We start from the raw sequence: 20,000 nt of genomic DNA on the forward strand, positions 1-20,000 counted from the left end.
GTACGAACAAGTGGACAGTGTGGCAATGGGCTCGCCGCTGGGGCCTCTCATGGCAAACGCCTTCATGTGTAACATCAAGAAACAGCTGGAAACAGAAAACAAGATGCCCGCCTTTTACAAGCGCTATGTTGATGACACCCTTAGCACAATGCCTGATGTTGAGGCAGCTATAGATTTCTTAACGACACTAAACAACAGTCACCCTTCTATTGATTTCACAATGGAGCTCGAAGAAAATGGCAGACTACCCTTTCTTGGAATGAACGTAATCAGGAATGGATGCTACCTGAACACAACGGTGTACCGAAAACCAACTGACACCGGACTGTTGTTACATTATCACAGCCACGTTGACGCGAGATATAAACGGTCACTGATAAATACCATGCTTAACCGTGCGTTTAAGCTCTCGTCTACATGGAAGGCCTTTCACGAGGAATGTGAACGCCTCAAAGAGATCTTTTCCCGTCTGTGTTATCCTGAAGATCATGTGCAGTCCACCATCCGCCTTTTCGTTGATTCAAAAGTTTCCGAGGAATCACGCACCCACGTTGATGAGAAGCGTGGGACCCAATCAGAGTCGTGTTGCCCTTCAAGGACCAAAAATCTGCGAACGCCGTACGGAGACAACTTGCCGACCTAAGCCGTAAGATCAGTGCGGATATTACCCCTGTCTACACGAGCAAAAAGATCAAAGAAGAGATCCGGGTCCGTGAAGAGAAGCCACCCCTTGTAAGCCAACAGTGCGTTGTGTACCAATTCAAGTGTGACCTGTGCGATGCAGGTTATGTCGGATATACCTGCCGGCACCTTCACCAGCGCATTGAAGAGCACAAAGGGGCAACCATCGGTGACCATCTGAGAGAGAAACATGCATTGGAACCTAACAACATCGCAAAGAGTTTTAGAATTCTGAGAAAGTGCCAGAACAAGTTTGATTGTCTTGTTTTTGAAATGTTTTTTATAAAAGAACTGAAACCATCGCTAAACAAACAGTGTGACTCTATCCGCGCCAAATTATTTGTTTAGAACAGTTCTTGTAATTAATTATTTTTTGTCTATTGTTTTCTCTAGCTACCGTTCATTACTCCATATATTTTTAGCACTTTTTACACTTTTGTACATATTTTTATCACATTTCGGCGTTCGCCACATTTTTATTCTAGTTTTTACATATTTATGCTAATTCTTAAAACTTTTATTCTCACTTGAAAATGACCTCCGAGGGGTCGAAACGTCGTGACTTTTTATCGTTAGTTTTTATTACAAAATCTATATCTAAAAGACTTCTGATTAATGTTCAAATGTTCAGATATTATCGCTTCAGCTAACCATTTGTTTTGGCTTTTCAGCGGTATAGAAGCCTTTTTTTCAATAAGATGTTGATATACTTTTTTGCAAATTTTCGAGTGCGCAAGAAGATTTTCATTATCATCTTTAGCATTATCACCTACCGCTGGCGAGGACACTTTTTTGTATTGCGTTACGGCGGATGTTATTTTATAGTACTCAAGGTAGTTAGTTTTAATATTAAATTTGCTTAAAAAATTATTGTAACTAAGAAAATTCCCTGCTTTATCTAATAAATTTCCAACTACTTCAACCCCTGCATTAAACCATGTTCTGTAAAAAAAAGGCCGACCCTCGATTCTTATCAACAAATTATGCCAGATGCATGAGGGATTGAAATCCGGGTTATTTTCGGTAAAGTTTATATTGGTCCATTGTTCGGCGATTTCTCTCTTGCTTTTTTAGGTTGCCTTGGAACAGCAATTTCCCGCCGTGCTTTTTCAAATAGTAGCCAAATACACTCTTCCATTTTCCTTTATTATCAGTGTTCAAATAGCTTTGTACCCATTTAATTTTCAAAGACGCGTTGAAGCTATGAATATCAATCATCTTAAGTCCTCTTTTATCATATTCATTGATCATTTCTGTTCTTTTAATTTTCTCACTTTTGCTGCCCCAGAGGAAGTCATACAATAACGAATTAATTTTTTGTAGTATTCCTTGAGGGGATGGAAGGGCTGATAATAGGTAGACAATTTGTGACAAAGCTAGGGATTTAATAATTGTGATTTTTCCCAATAGAGTCAGTCTTCTCGCCGACCAGCTGTTTAAGATGCTTTGTAATTTAATTATTTTCTCCATAAAGTTGGCCTCGGGTTGTTTTTGTCAACAGACGTCGAAAGCCAGACTCCTAAGGCAAAAACCTTTTCTTCAGCCCATAATATAGGTTTTCCTGAGGGGAAGATGATTTGTAAACCTTTATGCGAACCAATCCAAAGGGCCTCTGTCTTGTCATAATTAATGAAATCAAAGCGAAAGTGTCCAGCAGGTATAAAGACCTAGAGAATGATGATTGTGAGCCGTCAAGGATAAAAGTTGTATCATCAGCATACTGAGATATTTTGCATTCAGTATCAAAAACTTTAATACCGCATAGTTTTGGATCATTCCTTACTGCATTTGCTAATATTTCAGGACATAATATAAACATGTATGGTGACAGTGGGCATCCTTGTCTTACACCTCGGTTTAATGTGAAAAAGTCAGAGGACCAACCGTTATTCTGAACACAGCTACAAATATCTGTGTAAAATAACTTGATCCATGTGATTAAAGAGTTTCCAAAGTTATAATACTTAAGGGTTTTTTCAATAAAGGACCATTCGATACTATCAAAAGCTTTTCGAAGTCAATAAAAAGTAACAGGCCTTCGATCTGTTCAGCGTTTGCGTAGTTGATGATGCTATCTATAAGTCTAATGTTCTCACCAATAAATCTATTTTTCATGAAACCAGTTTGATCATTATTAATAAGCTTTGGCAGTACTTTCTTAATTCGACTAGCAATACATTTAGTGGCTATTTTATAATCACAATTTAGAAGAGTAATTGGCCGCCAGTTTTACATGAGGTTCGTTGGTTTGTTCTTCTTTGGTATTAAGGTAATCAAACCTCTTCTTTGAGTAATTAATAGAAGACCTTTGGAGTATGCATAATTTAAGGCATTGAGTAAGGGACGTTTAATGTCTTTCCAGAACACTTTATAAAATTCGGCTGGAAGACCATCACTTCCAGGACTTTTGTTGGATTCCATTGATTTTAAGCTCTCCAAGCATTCAGTTTCCGTCAAGGGGCCTTCGCATAGATTTTGTTCTCCTTCATCAAGCATTAGATCATTACCTTCCCGAAAGAACAGGTCGTCGTATACATGAAGGTCATTTGCTTGTGTGACCATAGAGGAATATAGTTTTTGATAAAAAGATTTTGCTTCCTTCAGGATCGCTTCATCTGTATGGACCATCTTGTTATCTGCTAATTTTAGGTGTTTAATAGTTTTTTGGTTGTAGTGACGTTTCTCTAAACTTAAGAAATATTTCATATTCTTCATAATCACTGTGTGGAACCTCTGAATCCTCCGTCTCAGAGGCTTCTTCACCAGCCATTTGCTTCTCAACATCCTTTGGTGGTTGAAACAAATGTATTCTCATTATTATTCCAAATTAGCTCTTATCGTTTCCAGTTAAAAAAGCAGACGTGTAAATTTCACCTAAATACACACCTTGGCTTCGAGTCTTTCTCAGATCCTTTCTTCTCTCCCTCAATCTGCTTTGCAATGATTTCACCTGATTTCTTAGCTTTCTGTTTTCGCATTTCAAGGCACTAAAGCTTGTACAGCTGGAACCATTGTTACCATCTGGAGTCTCAGTCCGTTCATCGATTGACAATGCAACTTCTTCGATCTGCTGAGCTGGTTCTTTGTCCTCCAACTCTATCCAGGCCACTTCCTCTTCTACAGGAGGATTTTCTGGAGGCGATATCACCGGCGAGCTAGGCGCCAATGTTTCTGTAAGAGAATCTCGTACAATCTTTAAAGGGTAACTCTCACAAAAATTCTTTGATTTTTTTTATGTATTTTTCGTATGCCAGTCTTGATAAGGAAAGGTTTTCAAAAAAAATTACGGTCTTAAGTTAAAAACTGAATTTTTTATGATTTTTTTCCTTTGCAACCCGGCAGCCATTTTATAAAACACGTCATTTTGGGGTCATGTGGGGTGATACGTCACAGGTGTGGAACATGTTTTCAGATGAGAATTTATTCTGCGAAAGCGTCTGCTCAAAGAGTCCAGGGTGCAGTGCAAATGCTACCTTTTCTTTTAAACCTCTTATGTTGGAAAAAAGGAGGTGAAACGGTTGTAATAGCAGTCTGATTTTCACAGGTTTGATGCTTGGTGACGAGCCGTTAATGGACGTTAACATCACTTTGTTGACAAGGTTTATTTTATACAAAAGAAATCTTTATCTGAAATGTCAGTTTTCAATCTGAAATTAAAACCATTACAATTACCGTGAGAACAAGTCATTCCAAGATTCTTCCCATTTCTTAAGATGATATGATGTCAAAATAATGCAAGATATGCAACTGAATTGTGAAATGTTTGAAACCCGAAGAGTGTTTATGTCCTGTTTGCTCGACCTTTCACAGCTTGAATTTCAGGTTATATCCCTTAGTCTGCACATTCATTACCCAACCCTAACCACCTTCCCAAGCAATATTTAACAAGAATTCGAAGCAATGGAGAAATATAATAGTAATAAGAAATGCAAATCTGGCGGTGGCGAGGAAAAATAAAAAGAACCTGGGAAGCGCTGTGTTGTGATGCTTTGCGACAAGACGAATGCAGACGGGGTCTCCATGCATAAATTCCCCACTGAAGAAAAAAGATCGTAGACAATGGGTTTCATTTGTTCGCCAAAAAAGAGACTCTGACTCATGGAAACAAGGTTCGGGTCACATTTGCAGCGATCATTTCACTCCCACAGATTATCACGATTACAGAATGAGTCAGAGTCGCTGGCTACCCTTCAAAGATGTTGAAGAAAAATGCCATTCCGTCAAGGCAAGTTGTTCTAACCCCACAGCAGCTGGAATCTGCGCGTAAAAAGAAGCGCAAAATGTCGGATATTAGCGAAGGGAGCAATGTGGTGACCCATGAGGCGGGATATACTGCTGCAAAACGACCAAGCAGAACCTTGGCAAAATTAACAGAAAACCGGGTATGCATACACTGTACTCGAATTTTCCTTTGCTTGAATGTGTGACAGGTCAATTCTTGTTTTTTTGTTGGATATTTCCAGATTTTAAATTTATCCCCTTTAAGTACAAGAGTGCAACTTGATTTTTGTGCATGTGATATTTCGTGTTTTACAGCTTTTAGCGCAATTTGAGGATGCCCAGACGAACAAGGACAGCGGGGATCAATTGCCTTCCACAAGTCAGGACAGGGAGGGAGACATCGCTATTCTTGTGCCATCTGAGACTGTAGAGTGCGATTTAGCAGACTTTAATCTTCAACAAAAATCAAAAGTGAACAGAGGAACTCAAGTAAGTTTCAAGCGCCCGACCTATCGCCGTAAAGGTAATTAAAATTTGAGTTTGAGTTAAGAAGAATTGTGCCCCTTTCCTCGGTATATGGTGTATAAATTTATTGTCCGCAGGTACTCAAGTAAGTCTCAAAATCAAAACCCATGTTGACTGCGAGGTACAGTGCAATCTCGTAGACCTTCCTCCCTTGGAATTACTTCACCCCTTACCTGAGAACGTTCAGGAAGATTATGTGAGCAAATCCCCTGAACCACTGGACCAGGTAGATGATGACCCATTTGAAGACGCTGATGTGGATGACGAGGACTACAAGCCTTATCAGGATTCGGAAGGTGAGGAAGATGAAAACGAGGAAAAAATCGTGACGTAGGAAGAGACAATTTCAACCAAACTACGCATATTCATTGTCATTTGGCCATCTCAGGAAAACTCATAACAATTGCATTTACTTACCACTAGGCCCTCGTTGAAAGGCGAAAAGTGCAAAATCCATGAAGAACGAAATTTCATTGTCGCCGAGAGCTGCCTGATGAGACTATTTGGGGCGTGTCCAATCTGTGCCAGCCCTGCGGATAATGCCATTGTAGAGGTCTTGGGAACAATGGTTAAAATTCGTCAGAGGTGTAAAGAAGAATCTTGTTCTTTCTCACAGGAATGGCTTAGCCAGCGATTTGTTGGACACAGAATGGCTGTTGGAAATCTGTTAATGTCGGCGTCTATTCTACTGTCAGGTTATATTTAAGCTTTGAAAATGATATAATTAAGGCAATCAAACACAAACTTTTTCAAGCACAAAACAAGTAATCTATTACATTAACTGCAGTGTCACAATAATAATAAATATCATAAATATCATAATGATGATGATGAACAACAGGTTCCTGCGCATCGAAGTCGCTAAGAATGTTGAAACTGATGAATGTGGCATGCACCTCACCTCGTTAGTCCAGTTATCATCCAACATTGGAAGGCAAAGCAGCACCAACTCTTCAACACTCTGCAGGCAAGCGATAACAACCTAATACTCACCGGCCATGGACGATGTCACTCACCCGATTACTGTGCGAAATTTGGATCGTTTACTTTGATTGAACAAGGGATCAATAAAGTTGTAGACTTCCAACTTGTCCAGGTTCGTTCAACAAGAAAGTTGCAAAAATGGATTTTCCAGATTTCACTACTCACATCTGATGTGTTGTTGTTTTGCAATAATTTTTAGAGTAACGAGGTGCGAAATAGTGCGTGGATGGAACATGAGGGATTGGTGAGAGCAGTGAACGTGATTTCTGATGCCAGACTCAAAATAGCTCAGTTAATTACAGATAGACACAAGCAAAACACTGCCTGGATTAAGAGACAATTACCAGAAAAAACACACTACTTCGATATATGGCATGTTTCCAAGGGTAAAGATGGCGTTCTTTTTTTTATCGTACATGCAAAAAATAAACCCTAGATAAATCTAAGTCATCAGACTAATGTAAAAAAATCCTTGAATATGGATTTGAAAGATTCAGATAATGATGATTATCTGTGTTTTCATGTTCTAGGATTATGTAAAAAAATTGATAAGCTTGCCAAGAAAAAGGAATGTGAAGATGTGGGTGAATGGCGGCAATCACATGTACTGGTGTGCTGCATCGACTCCTGATGGTAACGGGCAGATGATGCAAGAAAAATGGAAGATTCTACCTTTCCACATTCAAAACACTCATGAAAATAACAACAGCCAGTTATATCCTGAATGTGGGCACGGCGAACTACAAGGAGAGGCGAAAGATCGTCTTTGGCTTGAACCTGGTGAGCAAGTTGTTACTGTTATACGGTGTGGAAAACATAAATATTTACTACAAAAGGCGGGTGAGGGGTTCAGGAAGTGTAGCTTTGTAATGCGAGTTCACAAAGTGTTGGCCAGGGATAATAATTTTAAAGTGTTGAAGAAAGGTTGTTCTGCATATTTATATCTACTTTCAAGAGATTGTAGGCATTTATTTTTTCCCCGTTAGGTTCCACTGCTGCAGTCAAACTTGAGGAGATGCTGTTGAAGCCACAATTGTTGAAGGACATAGCTCAACTATCCCCATGTATCAGACATCAACCGTTGAAGCCAAGCACAGCTTACTCTTACTGGGGAATGTATACGAGGTGCAGTGAATTTTTAACTTACAACTGTCTACTTCTTGAGATCATGTTATGAGAAATCAATAATAAGTAGTTTTATGTTCTTAATTTTCCAGTGTCTTTCTGCACTGCATTACAACGAAAATGCAGACAGGATGCAGCCAGTAACCATTGATGGGAGGCCTAGGTACGCCATACAATTTCCAAAAGCAAAGAAAGGTCAGCCCACAGTACGAGAAATAAAAACCAAGCCCACCTATGGTATGTTGTACAATGGATGCTTATTTAACAGTCTGCCAATGTAACAGGACTTATTGTAACAATTTCAGAAACCCTGCAACTTGGAAATTTGGTTTATATCACTGCTGCTACATCCCTCACAGTACCTCTCATAAAAGAGAAAGGAAATGATCTTGGTTAAGGGAAAGAAAGATTGTGATTTAAGTGATTAAGTTTGTCTTTGCAGGGTTCATACACTTTTTCAGACCAAAAATTCAAGGACTTTCATGGGCCAAATTTGCCTTGAAGAATTTACCCATGGAAACATACATGTACATGCATGAAAATAATGCCAAGGCACCGGTAACCATTCTCAATCACACAGCTCCTCACGTTTGTATGACATGACTTGAGTAGCTGATCATTTTTACTGAAGTTTTCAAAAATTAAAAATGCGGGTCAGAAGAAATTCAAGGACTTTCAAGGACCAGGAATGAAGAGAACAGATTTTCAAGACGCCTACAAACCCAATCTTTGCATGATTATGGGATAAAGTAAACATTTGAACTTGTACAATTCTATCAAAAACCTCGTGTTTCTTTTCAATAGGTTACTGCTTCGATACAATTGCTGAATTATTTCACGGCTATGAGAACAACCCAAGAGCATTGAAACAATATAAAGCAAATTTACAGGTCAATGTTCCACCACCCCTTGCTGCCTCCTTTCAGAGACCAGACAGAGAGGAAACTATAGAGAGTCTTGTCAGCCGCTATGCCCTCTCTAATCTTGTACACTAGATTAGTATTACATGCACTTAATATGAGATAAAGCATAATCAAATTCCCCACATAGTTTTACATCTATTGTATGTATTAGTGCATAGCTTTCATAAGGAGAGGGATGAATTCAGAAATAATTACTTATTTGCTACATAAGTGTCTCACGCTTCTTGAAAAGCAATCATCAGGCAACTGCCTAATAAGTGTATGAAGTTTAAAGTGGAACAAGAAGTATGAAACAGATTAACAAATAAACAGTATTCCTAAATATATTTTATGTTGATATGATTTCAAAACATAACATTAATTTTACTTTTCATACCTACAAACCAAGATCTCTTTTAATAAAAAAAAAAAAAACACTAATAATGATGCAAAGAATACAATGTTGTGGTGCTGGTTACTCACCGGCATAAAGGAATCCAGTGAATGTCAAGTCTTCTTCAAACACACCTGGTTCCTGAAAATGAGCTCGAATACAGTTTATAGCACATGAGGGCAATGGAACCCTTATTTCTTTCCCTAAAGTGCCCCAGCACCACCTTACTAACTGTCTGTATGCAACATGTCTATTCTTTTTGAATTCAGGTCCCTCATAGACATCTCTGCCGTATTGCTGTTTATACTGCAACCAAGCAGTTTGTTGCACCCAAACATTCAAACGGACTGCACGGGAACCGGGATGATCCACTATACAGTTAGGGGGATGATCAAGTTGCTCCACTTCCACAGCCTCTAAATTTTTGCATTTTATCCCTTCTATTTCTTGGCAACAGAGGTTCTCCTCCTCTCTAAACATCTTCTGACAGTTGCCACAACGACACCTTTTGAGTCAAACCACAATAATGTTTTAGACAAAAGCATTACCAATAATTCCAATTAAGACAGTTAAAGTGCATTTCTTCTCGACTCTAAAGAAGCTAAAAAGGTTAGAGATGCAGAGGTAAAGAAATTCGCATAAATTTTGTTTCATTTCTCTTTAAACTCAAATAGTCTCCAAGCTCGTGACAAAAAATACTAACTGATCTCAGTTCTGAAGAGATAAATAATTTTGTCTACTTAGGCCAATTTCTTCCCTTGAAAACCTATTTGCAAAGAAAGAAACAAAATTGACACGTAAGAGGATCCTTCAAGTTGACTAATCACTTTAAATGAACTGCAAAGCAGATACATGTCCGGCAGCCTGACAAGGTTTTCAAAGTACCGGTACTCCACGTCCGGTAGTTTACATTTTTCCAATTTCGAGTAAATCTCTTGACCTTTCCGAGAGCGTTGGCGCTTGGAGACGCTGTTCAGCTTGTTTATTTTTCAGTCAGACACGGAAAAATATATACAGTGTTTTGGATTTCATGACAACTTTCGGTGGCATCATGCACACTCTCAGGAATCTTGAACTTAGATTGGGCTCATAAGAAAGAAGAAGCATGTTGAGGAGGTTTGTATAGAGTGTCGATCATGGAGTAATTCTATCCGTTGCTGGATATACAGACACCGCATAAAAAATTATTAACATAACATAAGACCTTTCTTTACACACGATTGCATTTAAAGCTTACAAGCTTGTGGGGTCGTGTATTACGAACACAGCAACAGGTATCCATCGAACAAAAGCATATTTAATGAACTTTACACAAAATAATCAGCAAGAGAGTGTACTAGAGAAAAGAAACTGCACGAACAGGCCTCCACACTCGCCATTCTTTGCTGTCGAGCTCACAGCGTCGCCGAGGAGGTTCTGGATTTTCCACTCTATCCAGCGATACTGTAGATCGTGCTGGAAGCTCGAAACACCACCGTTGAATTTCTGAAAAGGGTTGTACTATATCGCCGATGGTAGCGCCACTTATAGCTCCTTCGAAATTGAAAGAATCGCTAGCAGAGTCCGAGCTCCTGCCACTAGAGTCAGACATGTTTTCCTGCAGTTCCACACCTGTGACGTATCGCATCACGTGACGCAAATCGAAGCGTTTGCAATGGGATCCTGAACATTCAATGATACACACGGTTTAAAGCTAGAATTTACGGGTAAAAATGGCTTCTGGGCACGTTTTATTTACTTTAAAGACATTAGCGACAAGTCTGTAATGTTTTCCCAAAACAGTGTCTTTTAGCCGAGAGTTACCCTTTAAGTAGAAAAAGACAAATAACATTAATCATACCATCATGTGGTACAATGAAGCAAGTTTCATTCTGGCAGCGGAGATAAATATTCTCACCTTTCTTTTTGTCCCTTCGCTTAGTGGCAAAGATGTGTCAACATCAATTGCATGAACTGTTGAAAAAACAACAATTCCGATCTTGTCCTTTTTTAGCCTTGGCACGGAAGGCTTGCTTAGTATGGCACCAAAACGTACTGGCTTAAAGTGCACTGAACACACTGCAGAGTTCTTCGTTGGTTCCCATTTGGCCCGTTTAGCTTTGACAAAATCAACCTATTTCTTGCGACGTTTAATTGCCTCGGGTCCAGAATCACCAAAGAAAGGTATGGTGTGCACAAATATGCCTTTGGAAGGATCCGCGACATTGCTGCAACTCGCAGCAACACACCTATCAGGCATATTTTGGACGACTTTTTCCTCTCTGTGCAAAATCAGTTCCCCCACTGATGTCACAGACCAAACTCGACTCACTCCCCTTCAAACTCGGTGGTGAACCAAAGGGGCGTGTATTTTCAAAACTTTAAAAATTCACAGAAAATGGAGGAAAAAACGTATAACTGTAATTTTTTCACCAATGTGATCGAAAACAAATTAATTTTCTGATGGCTAAAAAAAAAAAAAGGGGGTGAGGGGCACTTTTAGCCTGTGCTCATGATAAAAGAGGCAGCCCCAGAGGGCCTTGCGGAACTGGCTGTTTGCAAGTGTCATAAGTCTTCATGCAAGTCCAACCTCCGTTGCTTGTGTAGAATAAATGAGATGCCGTGCACAGAAGCTAGTGAGTGCATGGCAGATGAAAACTATCAGAATCCTCACAACACAAACAATGCTAATGACAGCAGTGACGATGAGATTTAACTGTGTCAAGTATAAGGACTTTATAACGACTGCAATTCATTGAAATAAAATAGTATTATCCTCGCCAGGTGGTTGTTGGGATGATTACCGTAGAGAAACAGTATCCAAGACACACGAGTAATTTTAATCTGTTTCTACTCTCTCTATAAATCACCATGATAGTCATAAATTTTTGCTTTGTCAATGACATATCAGTCATATGCTATTTTTACTAAAGTAATTATATTTTTCAACCTGTTGTGCTATTATCTGCTAATATTGCTCAAATTAGCTTCCTAGCAACCGTTGCTATGGTAACACCTGAGACAGGTCACAAGCATCGCAACCTAATGACCTTCTGAAAACGTCTTATTTTCCCAAATTTCAATGTTAAGTTCAACTATTTTTTATTATAACTCAATTAATCTTCCCTAGCAACCGTTGCCATGGTAACCCCTGGGACGGATAAGGACCTTTGCAATGTAATAACCTCCCAAAAACGTGCAACATTTCCCAAATTTCAATGCCAAGTTCAACTATTTGTGAATATTGCTCAATTTTTAACCTCTCTAGCAACCGTTGCCATAGTAACACGTGGCATACATCAAAACCATCTCAAACTGATAATGTCATAAAGTTGTGATATATCTGCAAATTTCAAAGTGATACCTTGATTGGTTCCAGAGATATAGCTGTTTATAGTCTCGTACAATGTAATGTAAGGTTAGGATCTAACTGCGGTCAAACGCAAGAGCATGCGCAATGCACTCGTACCCGGTCGTCGGCCGCGAAAATTTTCCGCGCAAATTTCATTGAAACCGTTGCAGAACCGTTGTTACGCGAAAAAAGATTGAATGACAGCGATTAATTTGCTAAAGTGAGGCAAAGTACTGCAAACGGAAGGTTTTCTTTTTAACGGTCGATAGTTTGAGCTCCGAGTTCACTAAATTTTTTTGACCTTCACTAAAAAAGTTCTTAGTGTTAAAACAGTCGACATAAGAAAGCTTGTTGCCACTGCGATTTGTTTACTGTCGTTGTCACTGTGCATGACCACCCGAAGAAGATGTACAAAGGAAGCGAGAACGCGGACAGGAGGGTCGATAAAGTGTTGTCGAGAGCTGAAGATACACCGGAGGGATCGTGGATTTGTCTAAGCCACAGAAATTTGATACTTGTCGAGGACAAACGCTGTTCTATGTTTCTGCAATTTCTCGCGCATTTTTTTTTGTACTTTCATGATATTTATTGATTTCCAGTTTAACATACAATTTTACTACACACTACTCTCAGTTACTACCCTAATATATAGATTTAGCCAAGGCTAAAAGCGGAGCTCCTCATTATTGAGCTTTTATGGTAATTTATATAACCTGTGAAAATGAAAATGTGAGTGAAGTTTTCTTTCTGTATGGTACGGAAGAAAAGGTCTTTGATCCTTTCGGGATTAAAGCATTAGACCATTTCGAGTGAGTGTAATCTTACCACGAGTTTAGGTTTGGCCATTGGTCAGAATCCAGTTCGAACCTCGAGTTCATTTCTTTTAAGGTCATTTCCTTAAAATAAACGTAATGTATTTTATTGGAATAAAAGAAGGGGTTCCACGTTTTTGTTTCCGGTATTTTCTGACAGGGCCCGTAATCTAAATTTTGCATCATTATCTCCGTTATTTTGCAGATGGCAGAAGGAGAAAGCTGAATAATGGCAAGTGTCTTTTTTATGAACATGATCAAATTACATTTTTGTCTCATTATCCTGTCATAACATCTCACGATTACATCCATTATATTGCAGAAACAAGCAGCAACAGAGGAAAGAAAAAGAGTAAGCTTAATTCATTTGATTTTGTACATTTCATAATTCCACTGGATATGCTTTAGGTATAAAGTAGGGCCTATATGCGATGGGGAGATTGCAAGCAATTGTGGTAAAACAATATGTAGTTACGTAAAACATAGCTACAAATTTCTCAAATGTGATTTTAGCATTAATAGGACAGCGTATTTGCACTGTAAGTGTGTCATTGTGCACACTGCAAGAGGGCAGTTGAATTTAAACAAGTCCCTTTTATGGCATCTCGTAGACTGAGAAAAAATATTTCTTTTTCCTATTCACTTAATCTTTTTTGTTTGTTATACATACTATTAATTGGCAACAGGACTTCAAATCATCCAATTCCTTGTGTTTTTATTATCACACTCGTGATGAAAGAAATTGAACTCCCATAGTGTGGTGGTGTGAACTTGTTAATCACTGTTATGATTACATACCAAATTTGAGTCCACTGGGTCCAGTTAACATCATTAATAACCTATGCCACCACTTTATAGGATGTTACAATTGTGATGGTTTTGGCCATATGGCCAAAGTCTGCCCAAGTGAGGAAGGAGGTAAGACTAAGTGTATCATGAAGTTGTTTTTACTCAACATATAAATATCAACCCGTTGATTCCCGGGGATTTGCCATTGACGAGTAGAATCGTCTGTTGTTAGACAGAGCAAAATACTAAGTAGGGTTGGTTCATGCCGGCTTGGGAGTTAAAGGATTAATGGGGACATTGCGATGAACCCACTCACTCCAGGGGTTCCCCATTAACAAATAAAACTGTGTCATGTTGGACAGAGTAAAAAACTCTGGCGTTAGACCGTGTGAAATACTAAGTATGGCTGGTTCAGGCCGGCTTGGGCGGCAAAGGGTTAATCTTTACTCTTATTTGTAATTTCATGTAGAAATGGAAAAATTACAGTGTTATCACTGTAGGGGGTGGGGGCACAAAAAGTCTTTGTGTCCCACCCCCAGGCCCAGGCCTCAGCAGAAGGCAGCCAAACAACAAGGTATTGAGTTCAACATTTATGAAAATGAGATTATAAAATAAATAGAGTCCATAAACAGGTTTCACAACCGGAAAGTGTGTGTTGAACTGTCTTTCAACGAGAAAATACGATCTATTGCTACAGTACTATACATAAATTGCTTTCGTGTGCACACCAATAAATACAATAAAACCTGGTTGGCAGTAATATCAGAGATCAGTTACTTTTGCCATCTATCCAGGAACATTTTCTAGATATTTTGATGGAAGTCAAGTAGTGATGTAGTTTAATTATCACCCAACTTCATAATCTCCTAATGTTGTTTTTTATCCTCTTGATAGAAATCCTAACAACCACCATAAAAATGTTACTTGGGATAATACTTCAAAATTAAATTTGGAATAAATTGTTTCCACCTTTGACCTTGACTATATCACTTAAGCATATTACCTTGGGTCAATTACTGGTATTGCATTGGGTTTGCCTGATTTCCAAACTTCATACGCAATACCATTCTGTGACATTAATGTACTCTTGTATCAAGTCCAATGTTGTCAAGTGTTATGCAAGTAATTAACAAACTTTTACTGTTGCAACTTCTAATGCATATTTTCTGGTATATATGTTTTCTCCCAACAGAAAAGCAAGATGAGCCTGCAAACGGAAAAAATGTCTTTTATATCTATAATCAGTAACATCCTCCTGTTACTGATTATAGATATAAAAGGCTTAATTATGTTAATATATTATAATTTATATTTCAAGTGATATTAATTAAAATGTTTAAGGAGGCTCGAAATAGTTTCTCCTTTTTTCAAACAAATAGACATATTCTGTCCTTAGATACAGTTGGGGTAATCATACGAAGGTGAAATTTGGCCAGGATGTTAAGTACCGTTACCCATCCTACAATTTCTCACATATTTTCCTCCAAAATAACGTTATCATGGCAAATGATATTAGGCATTTCTTTGAGCCTTAAAATCAACATATTATATCGGAGAAATAATTCGTTTTTGTTACCGGGTATCTAATTTTTTCAGAATTTTTTTTTAAATTTGAAAGACAAGTCTTTTAAATTAATGTAAGCTAACATGCAAAAAATGAAGAAAAAGCACTGTACATAAGCAGAGATATAAACAAGTAAAGATGCAAAATCAGCTGAAAACCCTTTCGAGCCTCCTTAATTTTGCACACTTCATTTAAGCCTGCTTTTTTCTTTTTTCAACAGTCTGATTCTAATGGGATTTTTGATTAGGCAAGGGTTAATAACATGTTTTCACATTGAGCTTAAAGGGGCAGTGTCACACTATTTTAATCAAACTTCAAAACACTAAAAGAAGTCCTTGGAGCAATGAAAACCACATAATAATGCTGTGGTTTTGTTGCCAATGACCATTAAAGTGCACTGAAACTAATTGTTGTTGTTCGTGGCTAAGGAAAGAGGCGATAGAAATGAATTGAAATTTCAAAGAACTGGCCATTTTTTTTCAAGTTTGGATACATTGTTTTCAGAAAGACACCAAAAATTAAATAGAACAGCTCTTTGTGCCATGAATACTGGTATATTTCATATCTTATCAGTAGGTTGTCAGAAATGCTGTACATGTGAGCTTAAGTAGTTTTGATTTTTACTCCCTTTTGTACTAAAAACAGGAAATTAAATGTGAGTGCCTTGTAAGGTGATTCCATTGTTTTGCATTGTAAATCTCCTTCCTCTCATAACATTGTGCCATTAAAGTCTGCAACCTCTGTCTTAGTGAATTCTTTAATCACTCTTGTAATTCCCTTATTCAATGTAGATGACTAATATTACAATTGACAGACAAGGAAAACTAGCACAAATTGTGTTATATAAAAAACTTAACATATCAAAATTGGTTCAACGTTGTCTTTACCCCTACCAACAACTATATTTGTCATTGCAGTGGTCAAAATGTTGTGAACTTACGATGCCCAATTCGATAAGAGTGGAGACAATAGTGGACCACTTTCAATTAGTTTTTTACCACAATATTCAACTGCAAAGAAAGTCTTTATTTTCGAGTGACCAAAATCGTGACACGAAGAGAGAGCAAGCATTGTCTATAACTTTCTTACAATATGATTGGTTTTTGTTCCAAAATGGGCTTTCCTGATTGGCTATTACATTGCATGATTAGCCAATCAGATTGCGAGATTACAAACAATTATGGTAAAAAACTTTACTAGTTGGTCAAGTTTCCAACATTTCTCACAAGTAAGTAAAAGTAACCCAGGATAATGGAGAGAACAAGCATATAAACTCATATAGTTTTTTTTCTATTTCCTGTTCATAACTGTAACCTCTACCTTGATCATTCTGCATATCACAGAAACCTCACGAAATAATTGTTAACTATTTGTTTTTACTGGCCTTTGATTTTTCTTTTTTTTGTTTGTATTTGAAGAAATATTATACTACACAGTCCTTAATGGCTTGCAACTTTAATTAGTTTGGCTAATTTAGTTCCCCTATTAAGTATCTTTATTGATGGGTGTGTTGATTAATTGGGAAAAATTTACTTAACAAGATAAAAGGATTAATTGTAAGAAGGAGCAAATCCCATATTTTTTGACATGTACATCCCAGGACCACCAGTAACTTGTCTGCATAATTAATGTGCTAGGCTGTATGGAAATCCTGTTGCAAGCTACAGTACAGGGGCAACTAAAGGAACGATTTGCTAAAGTATCTGTTTGATAGGCCGTAAATCATCTAGGATTTTCTTTAGGGAATTTTCAAATAGAACTTTCATGATCTGAAAAAGTTAACACTTCTTCCTTTATTTCGAGATTGATAAAAATGTGTTAGGAGTATCAAAATATATCAGCTGCGAACTTTGAAAAGGTTCAATACGATACAATGAGATTTTCATGAACTATACAAAAAATGGCCTCGTAAATTTGAGAGCCTTCAAGCTCCCCTAGAATACAGAACAGAAAAGAAATTTATATCGTGGCCTAAAATGAACCTACAAAGCTTAAAAAGTACTTTGAAGAACTTAAAAGAGTGTTAAAAGCACTTGAGAAAAAGCCATCTCTGGGTGCCCCTGACAGTAGACATCATTACATCCATAACGGATGAGTACTGCTGTCAAGGGAATTAAGCAATTCAACAGCATTTAGTCTGGGAAACGAAATAAAAGCTAGCCAATTCTACTGCATTTCCGATCCTGACCCCAAAGGGCAACAACAAAACCAAACGAATTGCACTTGAAATTCACATAGGAAGGAAATCAGCTTTATGATATCCCCGGGAAATAATTTCAAGAGAGCGAAATCTAGTTCGTGCTTAACCGGCATTCTCCTCACTTTTACTTCGATTTCTGAGGGACTCTACATTTGTGTGACTTTAAAGAAGAAGTATGGCATTGTTTTCATTTGCAAAATAAGCCACTTTGGGCTGAGTTTACCTTGCTTTGGTTTTCGATTTTCAGCGTTCATCGTTAATCAAAACGCCTGATTCTCGTTGACAGCACTTCCCTTTTGCCTCGAAATTCGCGAAAAGGGAAACATGGCGCCATATGAGAATGAATTATCTTTATTAAAATCTCGTTGCGGGATTATTCCGCGTGTCAACCAACCAAGAGGTTGAGTGAGAACATTCATGAGATACGAGATGCACTACTTATCTCGCATCTGTGAATTGTTAAGCTTGTATGCACTGTACCGTATTTCGTAGACACTTTGTCATCTCCAACAAAGTTTCGTACCACGAAACGTTCGTATATTTTAAGGCAAGTTTCGTCCGAACGAACAGACTGAGTTTCCCGAAAAGGTCAATCCCGAAGATGTTTTGTCTCCATCTTCAAAGCTGCGTATATTTATGAACCGAGCAACGTATGGCAACCGGAAGTAGGAGTTTCGCGTTCTAATAGCCGCGGTTTTTCTCAAACACTTAAAACTTAAAGCTGGTCTCCTATAATGCCCGCTTGACGAGTTTGTGAACTATCCCTTGTAATATGATATGACAAATAGCAATTGGGTTATCTTCAGCGAGCGTAATATCCCACATGACAGCGAATGAGAACGAGTTCGCTTTTGCAAGTATTTCATCAATTTCTATTGCGTTCGGGCCTGATCACGTTCAACTCACTTTCGACGGAGGACGAAAGGCCCATAAATTGGGTCCGGATCGATGAAAAAGTGGTTCGGACCAATTTTTTTCTACCGTTTACACAGCCAACAATTTGTTTTTCTCCTCATAAAACTAGCCATTAAACCGATGATGGCATAAGCATGCCGAAACATGTCTTTTAAAAACTTTGTCTGTTTCCCAACAGTATTTATCATACTTGCTACTATTGCGACGTTATGTAAATAACTGATATGTTATTTATTTATGAAAGTAAGTTAAGACCCCGTTCTTTGCACACTGTTTACAATTCCGGAGTCCGGGCCACATTTTTATTTGAGTTGCGATTTCGGTTAACATCCTTTATGTCTTATTGCATCGGTAACATAAAGTCTAGTATTAAACTATCGTGCAATACCCCTGTGTGGTACATGAAGTTGCACTAACGTGAAAAATGTTACGAAAACAAAAACTCTAAATCTTACCTTCTTTTTAAAAAGGACTTGTAGGGTCCTACCACCTCCAGCATTTTCCATGTGCTTTTGCGGCCATGGGGGCATTCTTGGCTCGGCGATACACATGTTTATTGCCAACCTCTCCACTGTTAATCGTAGTAGTGGAAAGTTCCCTTCGTACGACTCGTGCAAAAAAGCGAAGGTTCAATAAACATGTCCCTGTAAAGTGTCCATTTTCCTGTGTTACAGTTGGCGGCAAAATGCTTTCACGATGTCTCATCGTAATTTGTTCATGAACTTTCAAACTGAGGGTCAAATATCGATTGCTTGACCTCTTGCTTTGTTTTTACAGTAAATTTCTCGATGATCCTTGTAGATTCAGCAAGCACGTTTCACCCAAAAGAAAAATCTCTACTCTCGGATGCGAATGAGCATGGAAGTGACCTGTAGGTCGCACCACAAATGAAAAGTGATCAAATTTCACGATATAAGATGTCGTTAGGTACAGACATCCATGTCTTAAATCACAAAACAAAAATATAAACTAGCAATGAAAAATAATCTCAACGCCATCTTTAGCCAGGGTGATCAGTAGGATGGTCAATGGAGTTTATTTCAGTGTATATTAAGGGTGATATGGAGTTTTTCATGAGTGAACTGTTACCTTCCTCGAAGTCAAAATGAGTGACAAATCTCGGTTAACCTATTTACTGTGTTTTCCCAGCACTTTGTTACAATAGATGATCCTGGTTGATTCAGTTAGTACGTTTCACCCAGAAAGAGAGAAAAGGAATTCTCTCTTGGGTGTTCTCATTCGACTTCTTATTGAGGTCTATTGAGCTAAAAAAGTGACCTTTCGGTCCAACTACAAATGAAAACAAGCTCAAATTTCAGAAAATTGCCAGTACAACAAATAACTAATTAAAGACATTTTATGGCAGTGGCCTATCTACTTTCTCCTTTACAGACAAATTTTGTATCTTGAGTAAGTAAGGGCAACACAACAAGTACAAAGCTGATGCAGCTTATGTTGCTAGTTTGTACTTCATTGAGTAATCCGCACAAGGTCGTTTGCGTAATCAGCGCGAGGTCTTCAACAAATTCATCGCTATTTGTAATCGAGCACTGATGA

The 20,000-nt window shown here is 38.1% G+C and overlaps 2 protein-coding genes and 1 pseudogene across 2 annotated transcripts in view; 2 read left to right on the forward strand and 1 right to left on the reverse strand.

Moving 5' to 3' along the window:
• LOC137983930 (uncharacterized) overlaps positions 1-1,077 on the forward strand; it is a 1,460-nt pseudogene extending 383 nt beyond the window's left edge.
• Positions 1-19,794, forward strand: part of LOC137982051 (protein lin-28 homolog A-like) — a 67,375-nt gene extending 47,581 nt beyond the window's left edge. Inside the window, exons 3-10 of the mRNA XM_068829080.1 lie at positions 4,830-7,191; positions 7,398-7,536; positions 7,629-7,773; positions 13,181-13,207; positions 13,298-13,327; positions 13,834-13,893; positions 14,234-14,338; positions 14,957-19,794. Of these exons, the coding sequence (XP_068685181.1) occupies positions 7,474-7,536; positions 7,629-7,773; positions 13,181-13,207; positions 13,298-13,327; positions 13,834-13,893; positions 14,234-14,338; positions 14,957-15,012 (486 nt within the window). The 5' untranslated portion in view covers positions 4,830-7,191; positions 7,398-7,473 and the 3' untranslated portion in view covers positions 15,013-19,794. The remainder of the gene's footprint in view (positions 1-4,829; positions 7,192-7,397; positions 7,537-7,628; positions 7,774-13,180; positions 13,208-13,297; positions 13,328-13,833; positions 13,894-14,233; positions 14,339-14,956) is intronic.
• Positions 1-20,000, reverse strand: part of LOC137982048 (uncharacterized) — an 80,986-nt gene that overhangs the window by 52,023 nt on the left and 8,963 nt on the right. The window lies entirely within an intron of this gene.

Source organism: Montipora foliosa, chromosome 13 (assembly GCF_036669935.1).
Source record: "Montipora foliosa isolate CH-2021 chromosome 13, ASM3666993v2, whole genome shotgun sequence".
In the NCBI taxonomy this organism is placed as follows: domain Eukaryota; kingdom Metazoa; phylum Cnidaria; class Anthozoa; order Scleractinia; family Acroporidae; genus Montipora; species Montipora foliosa.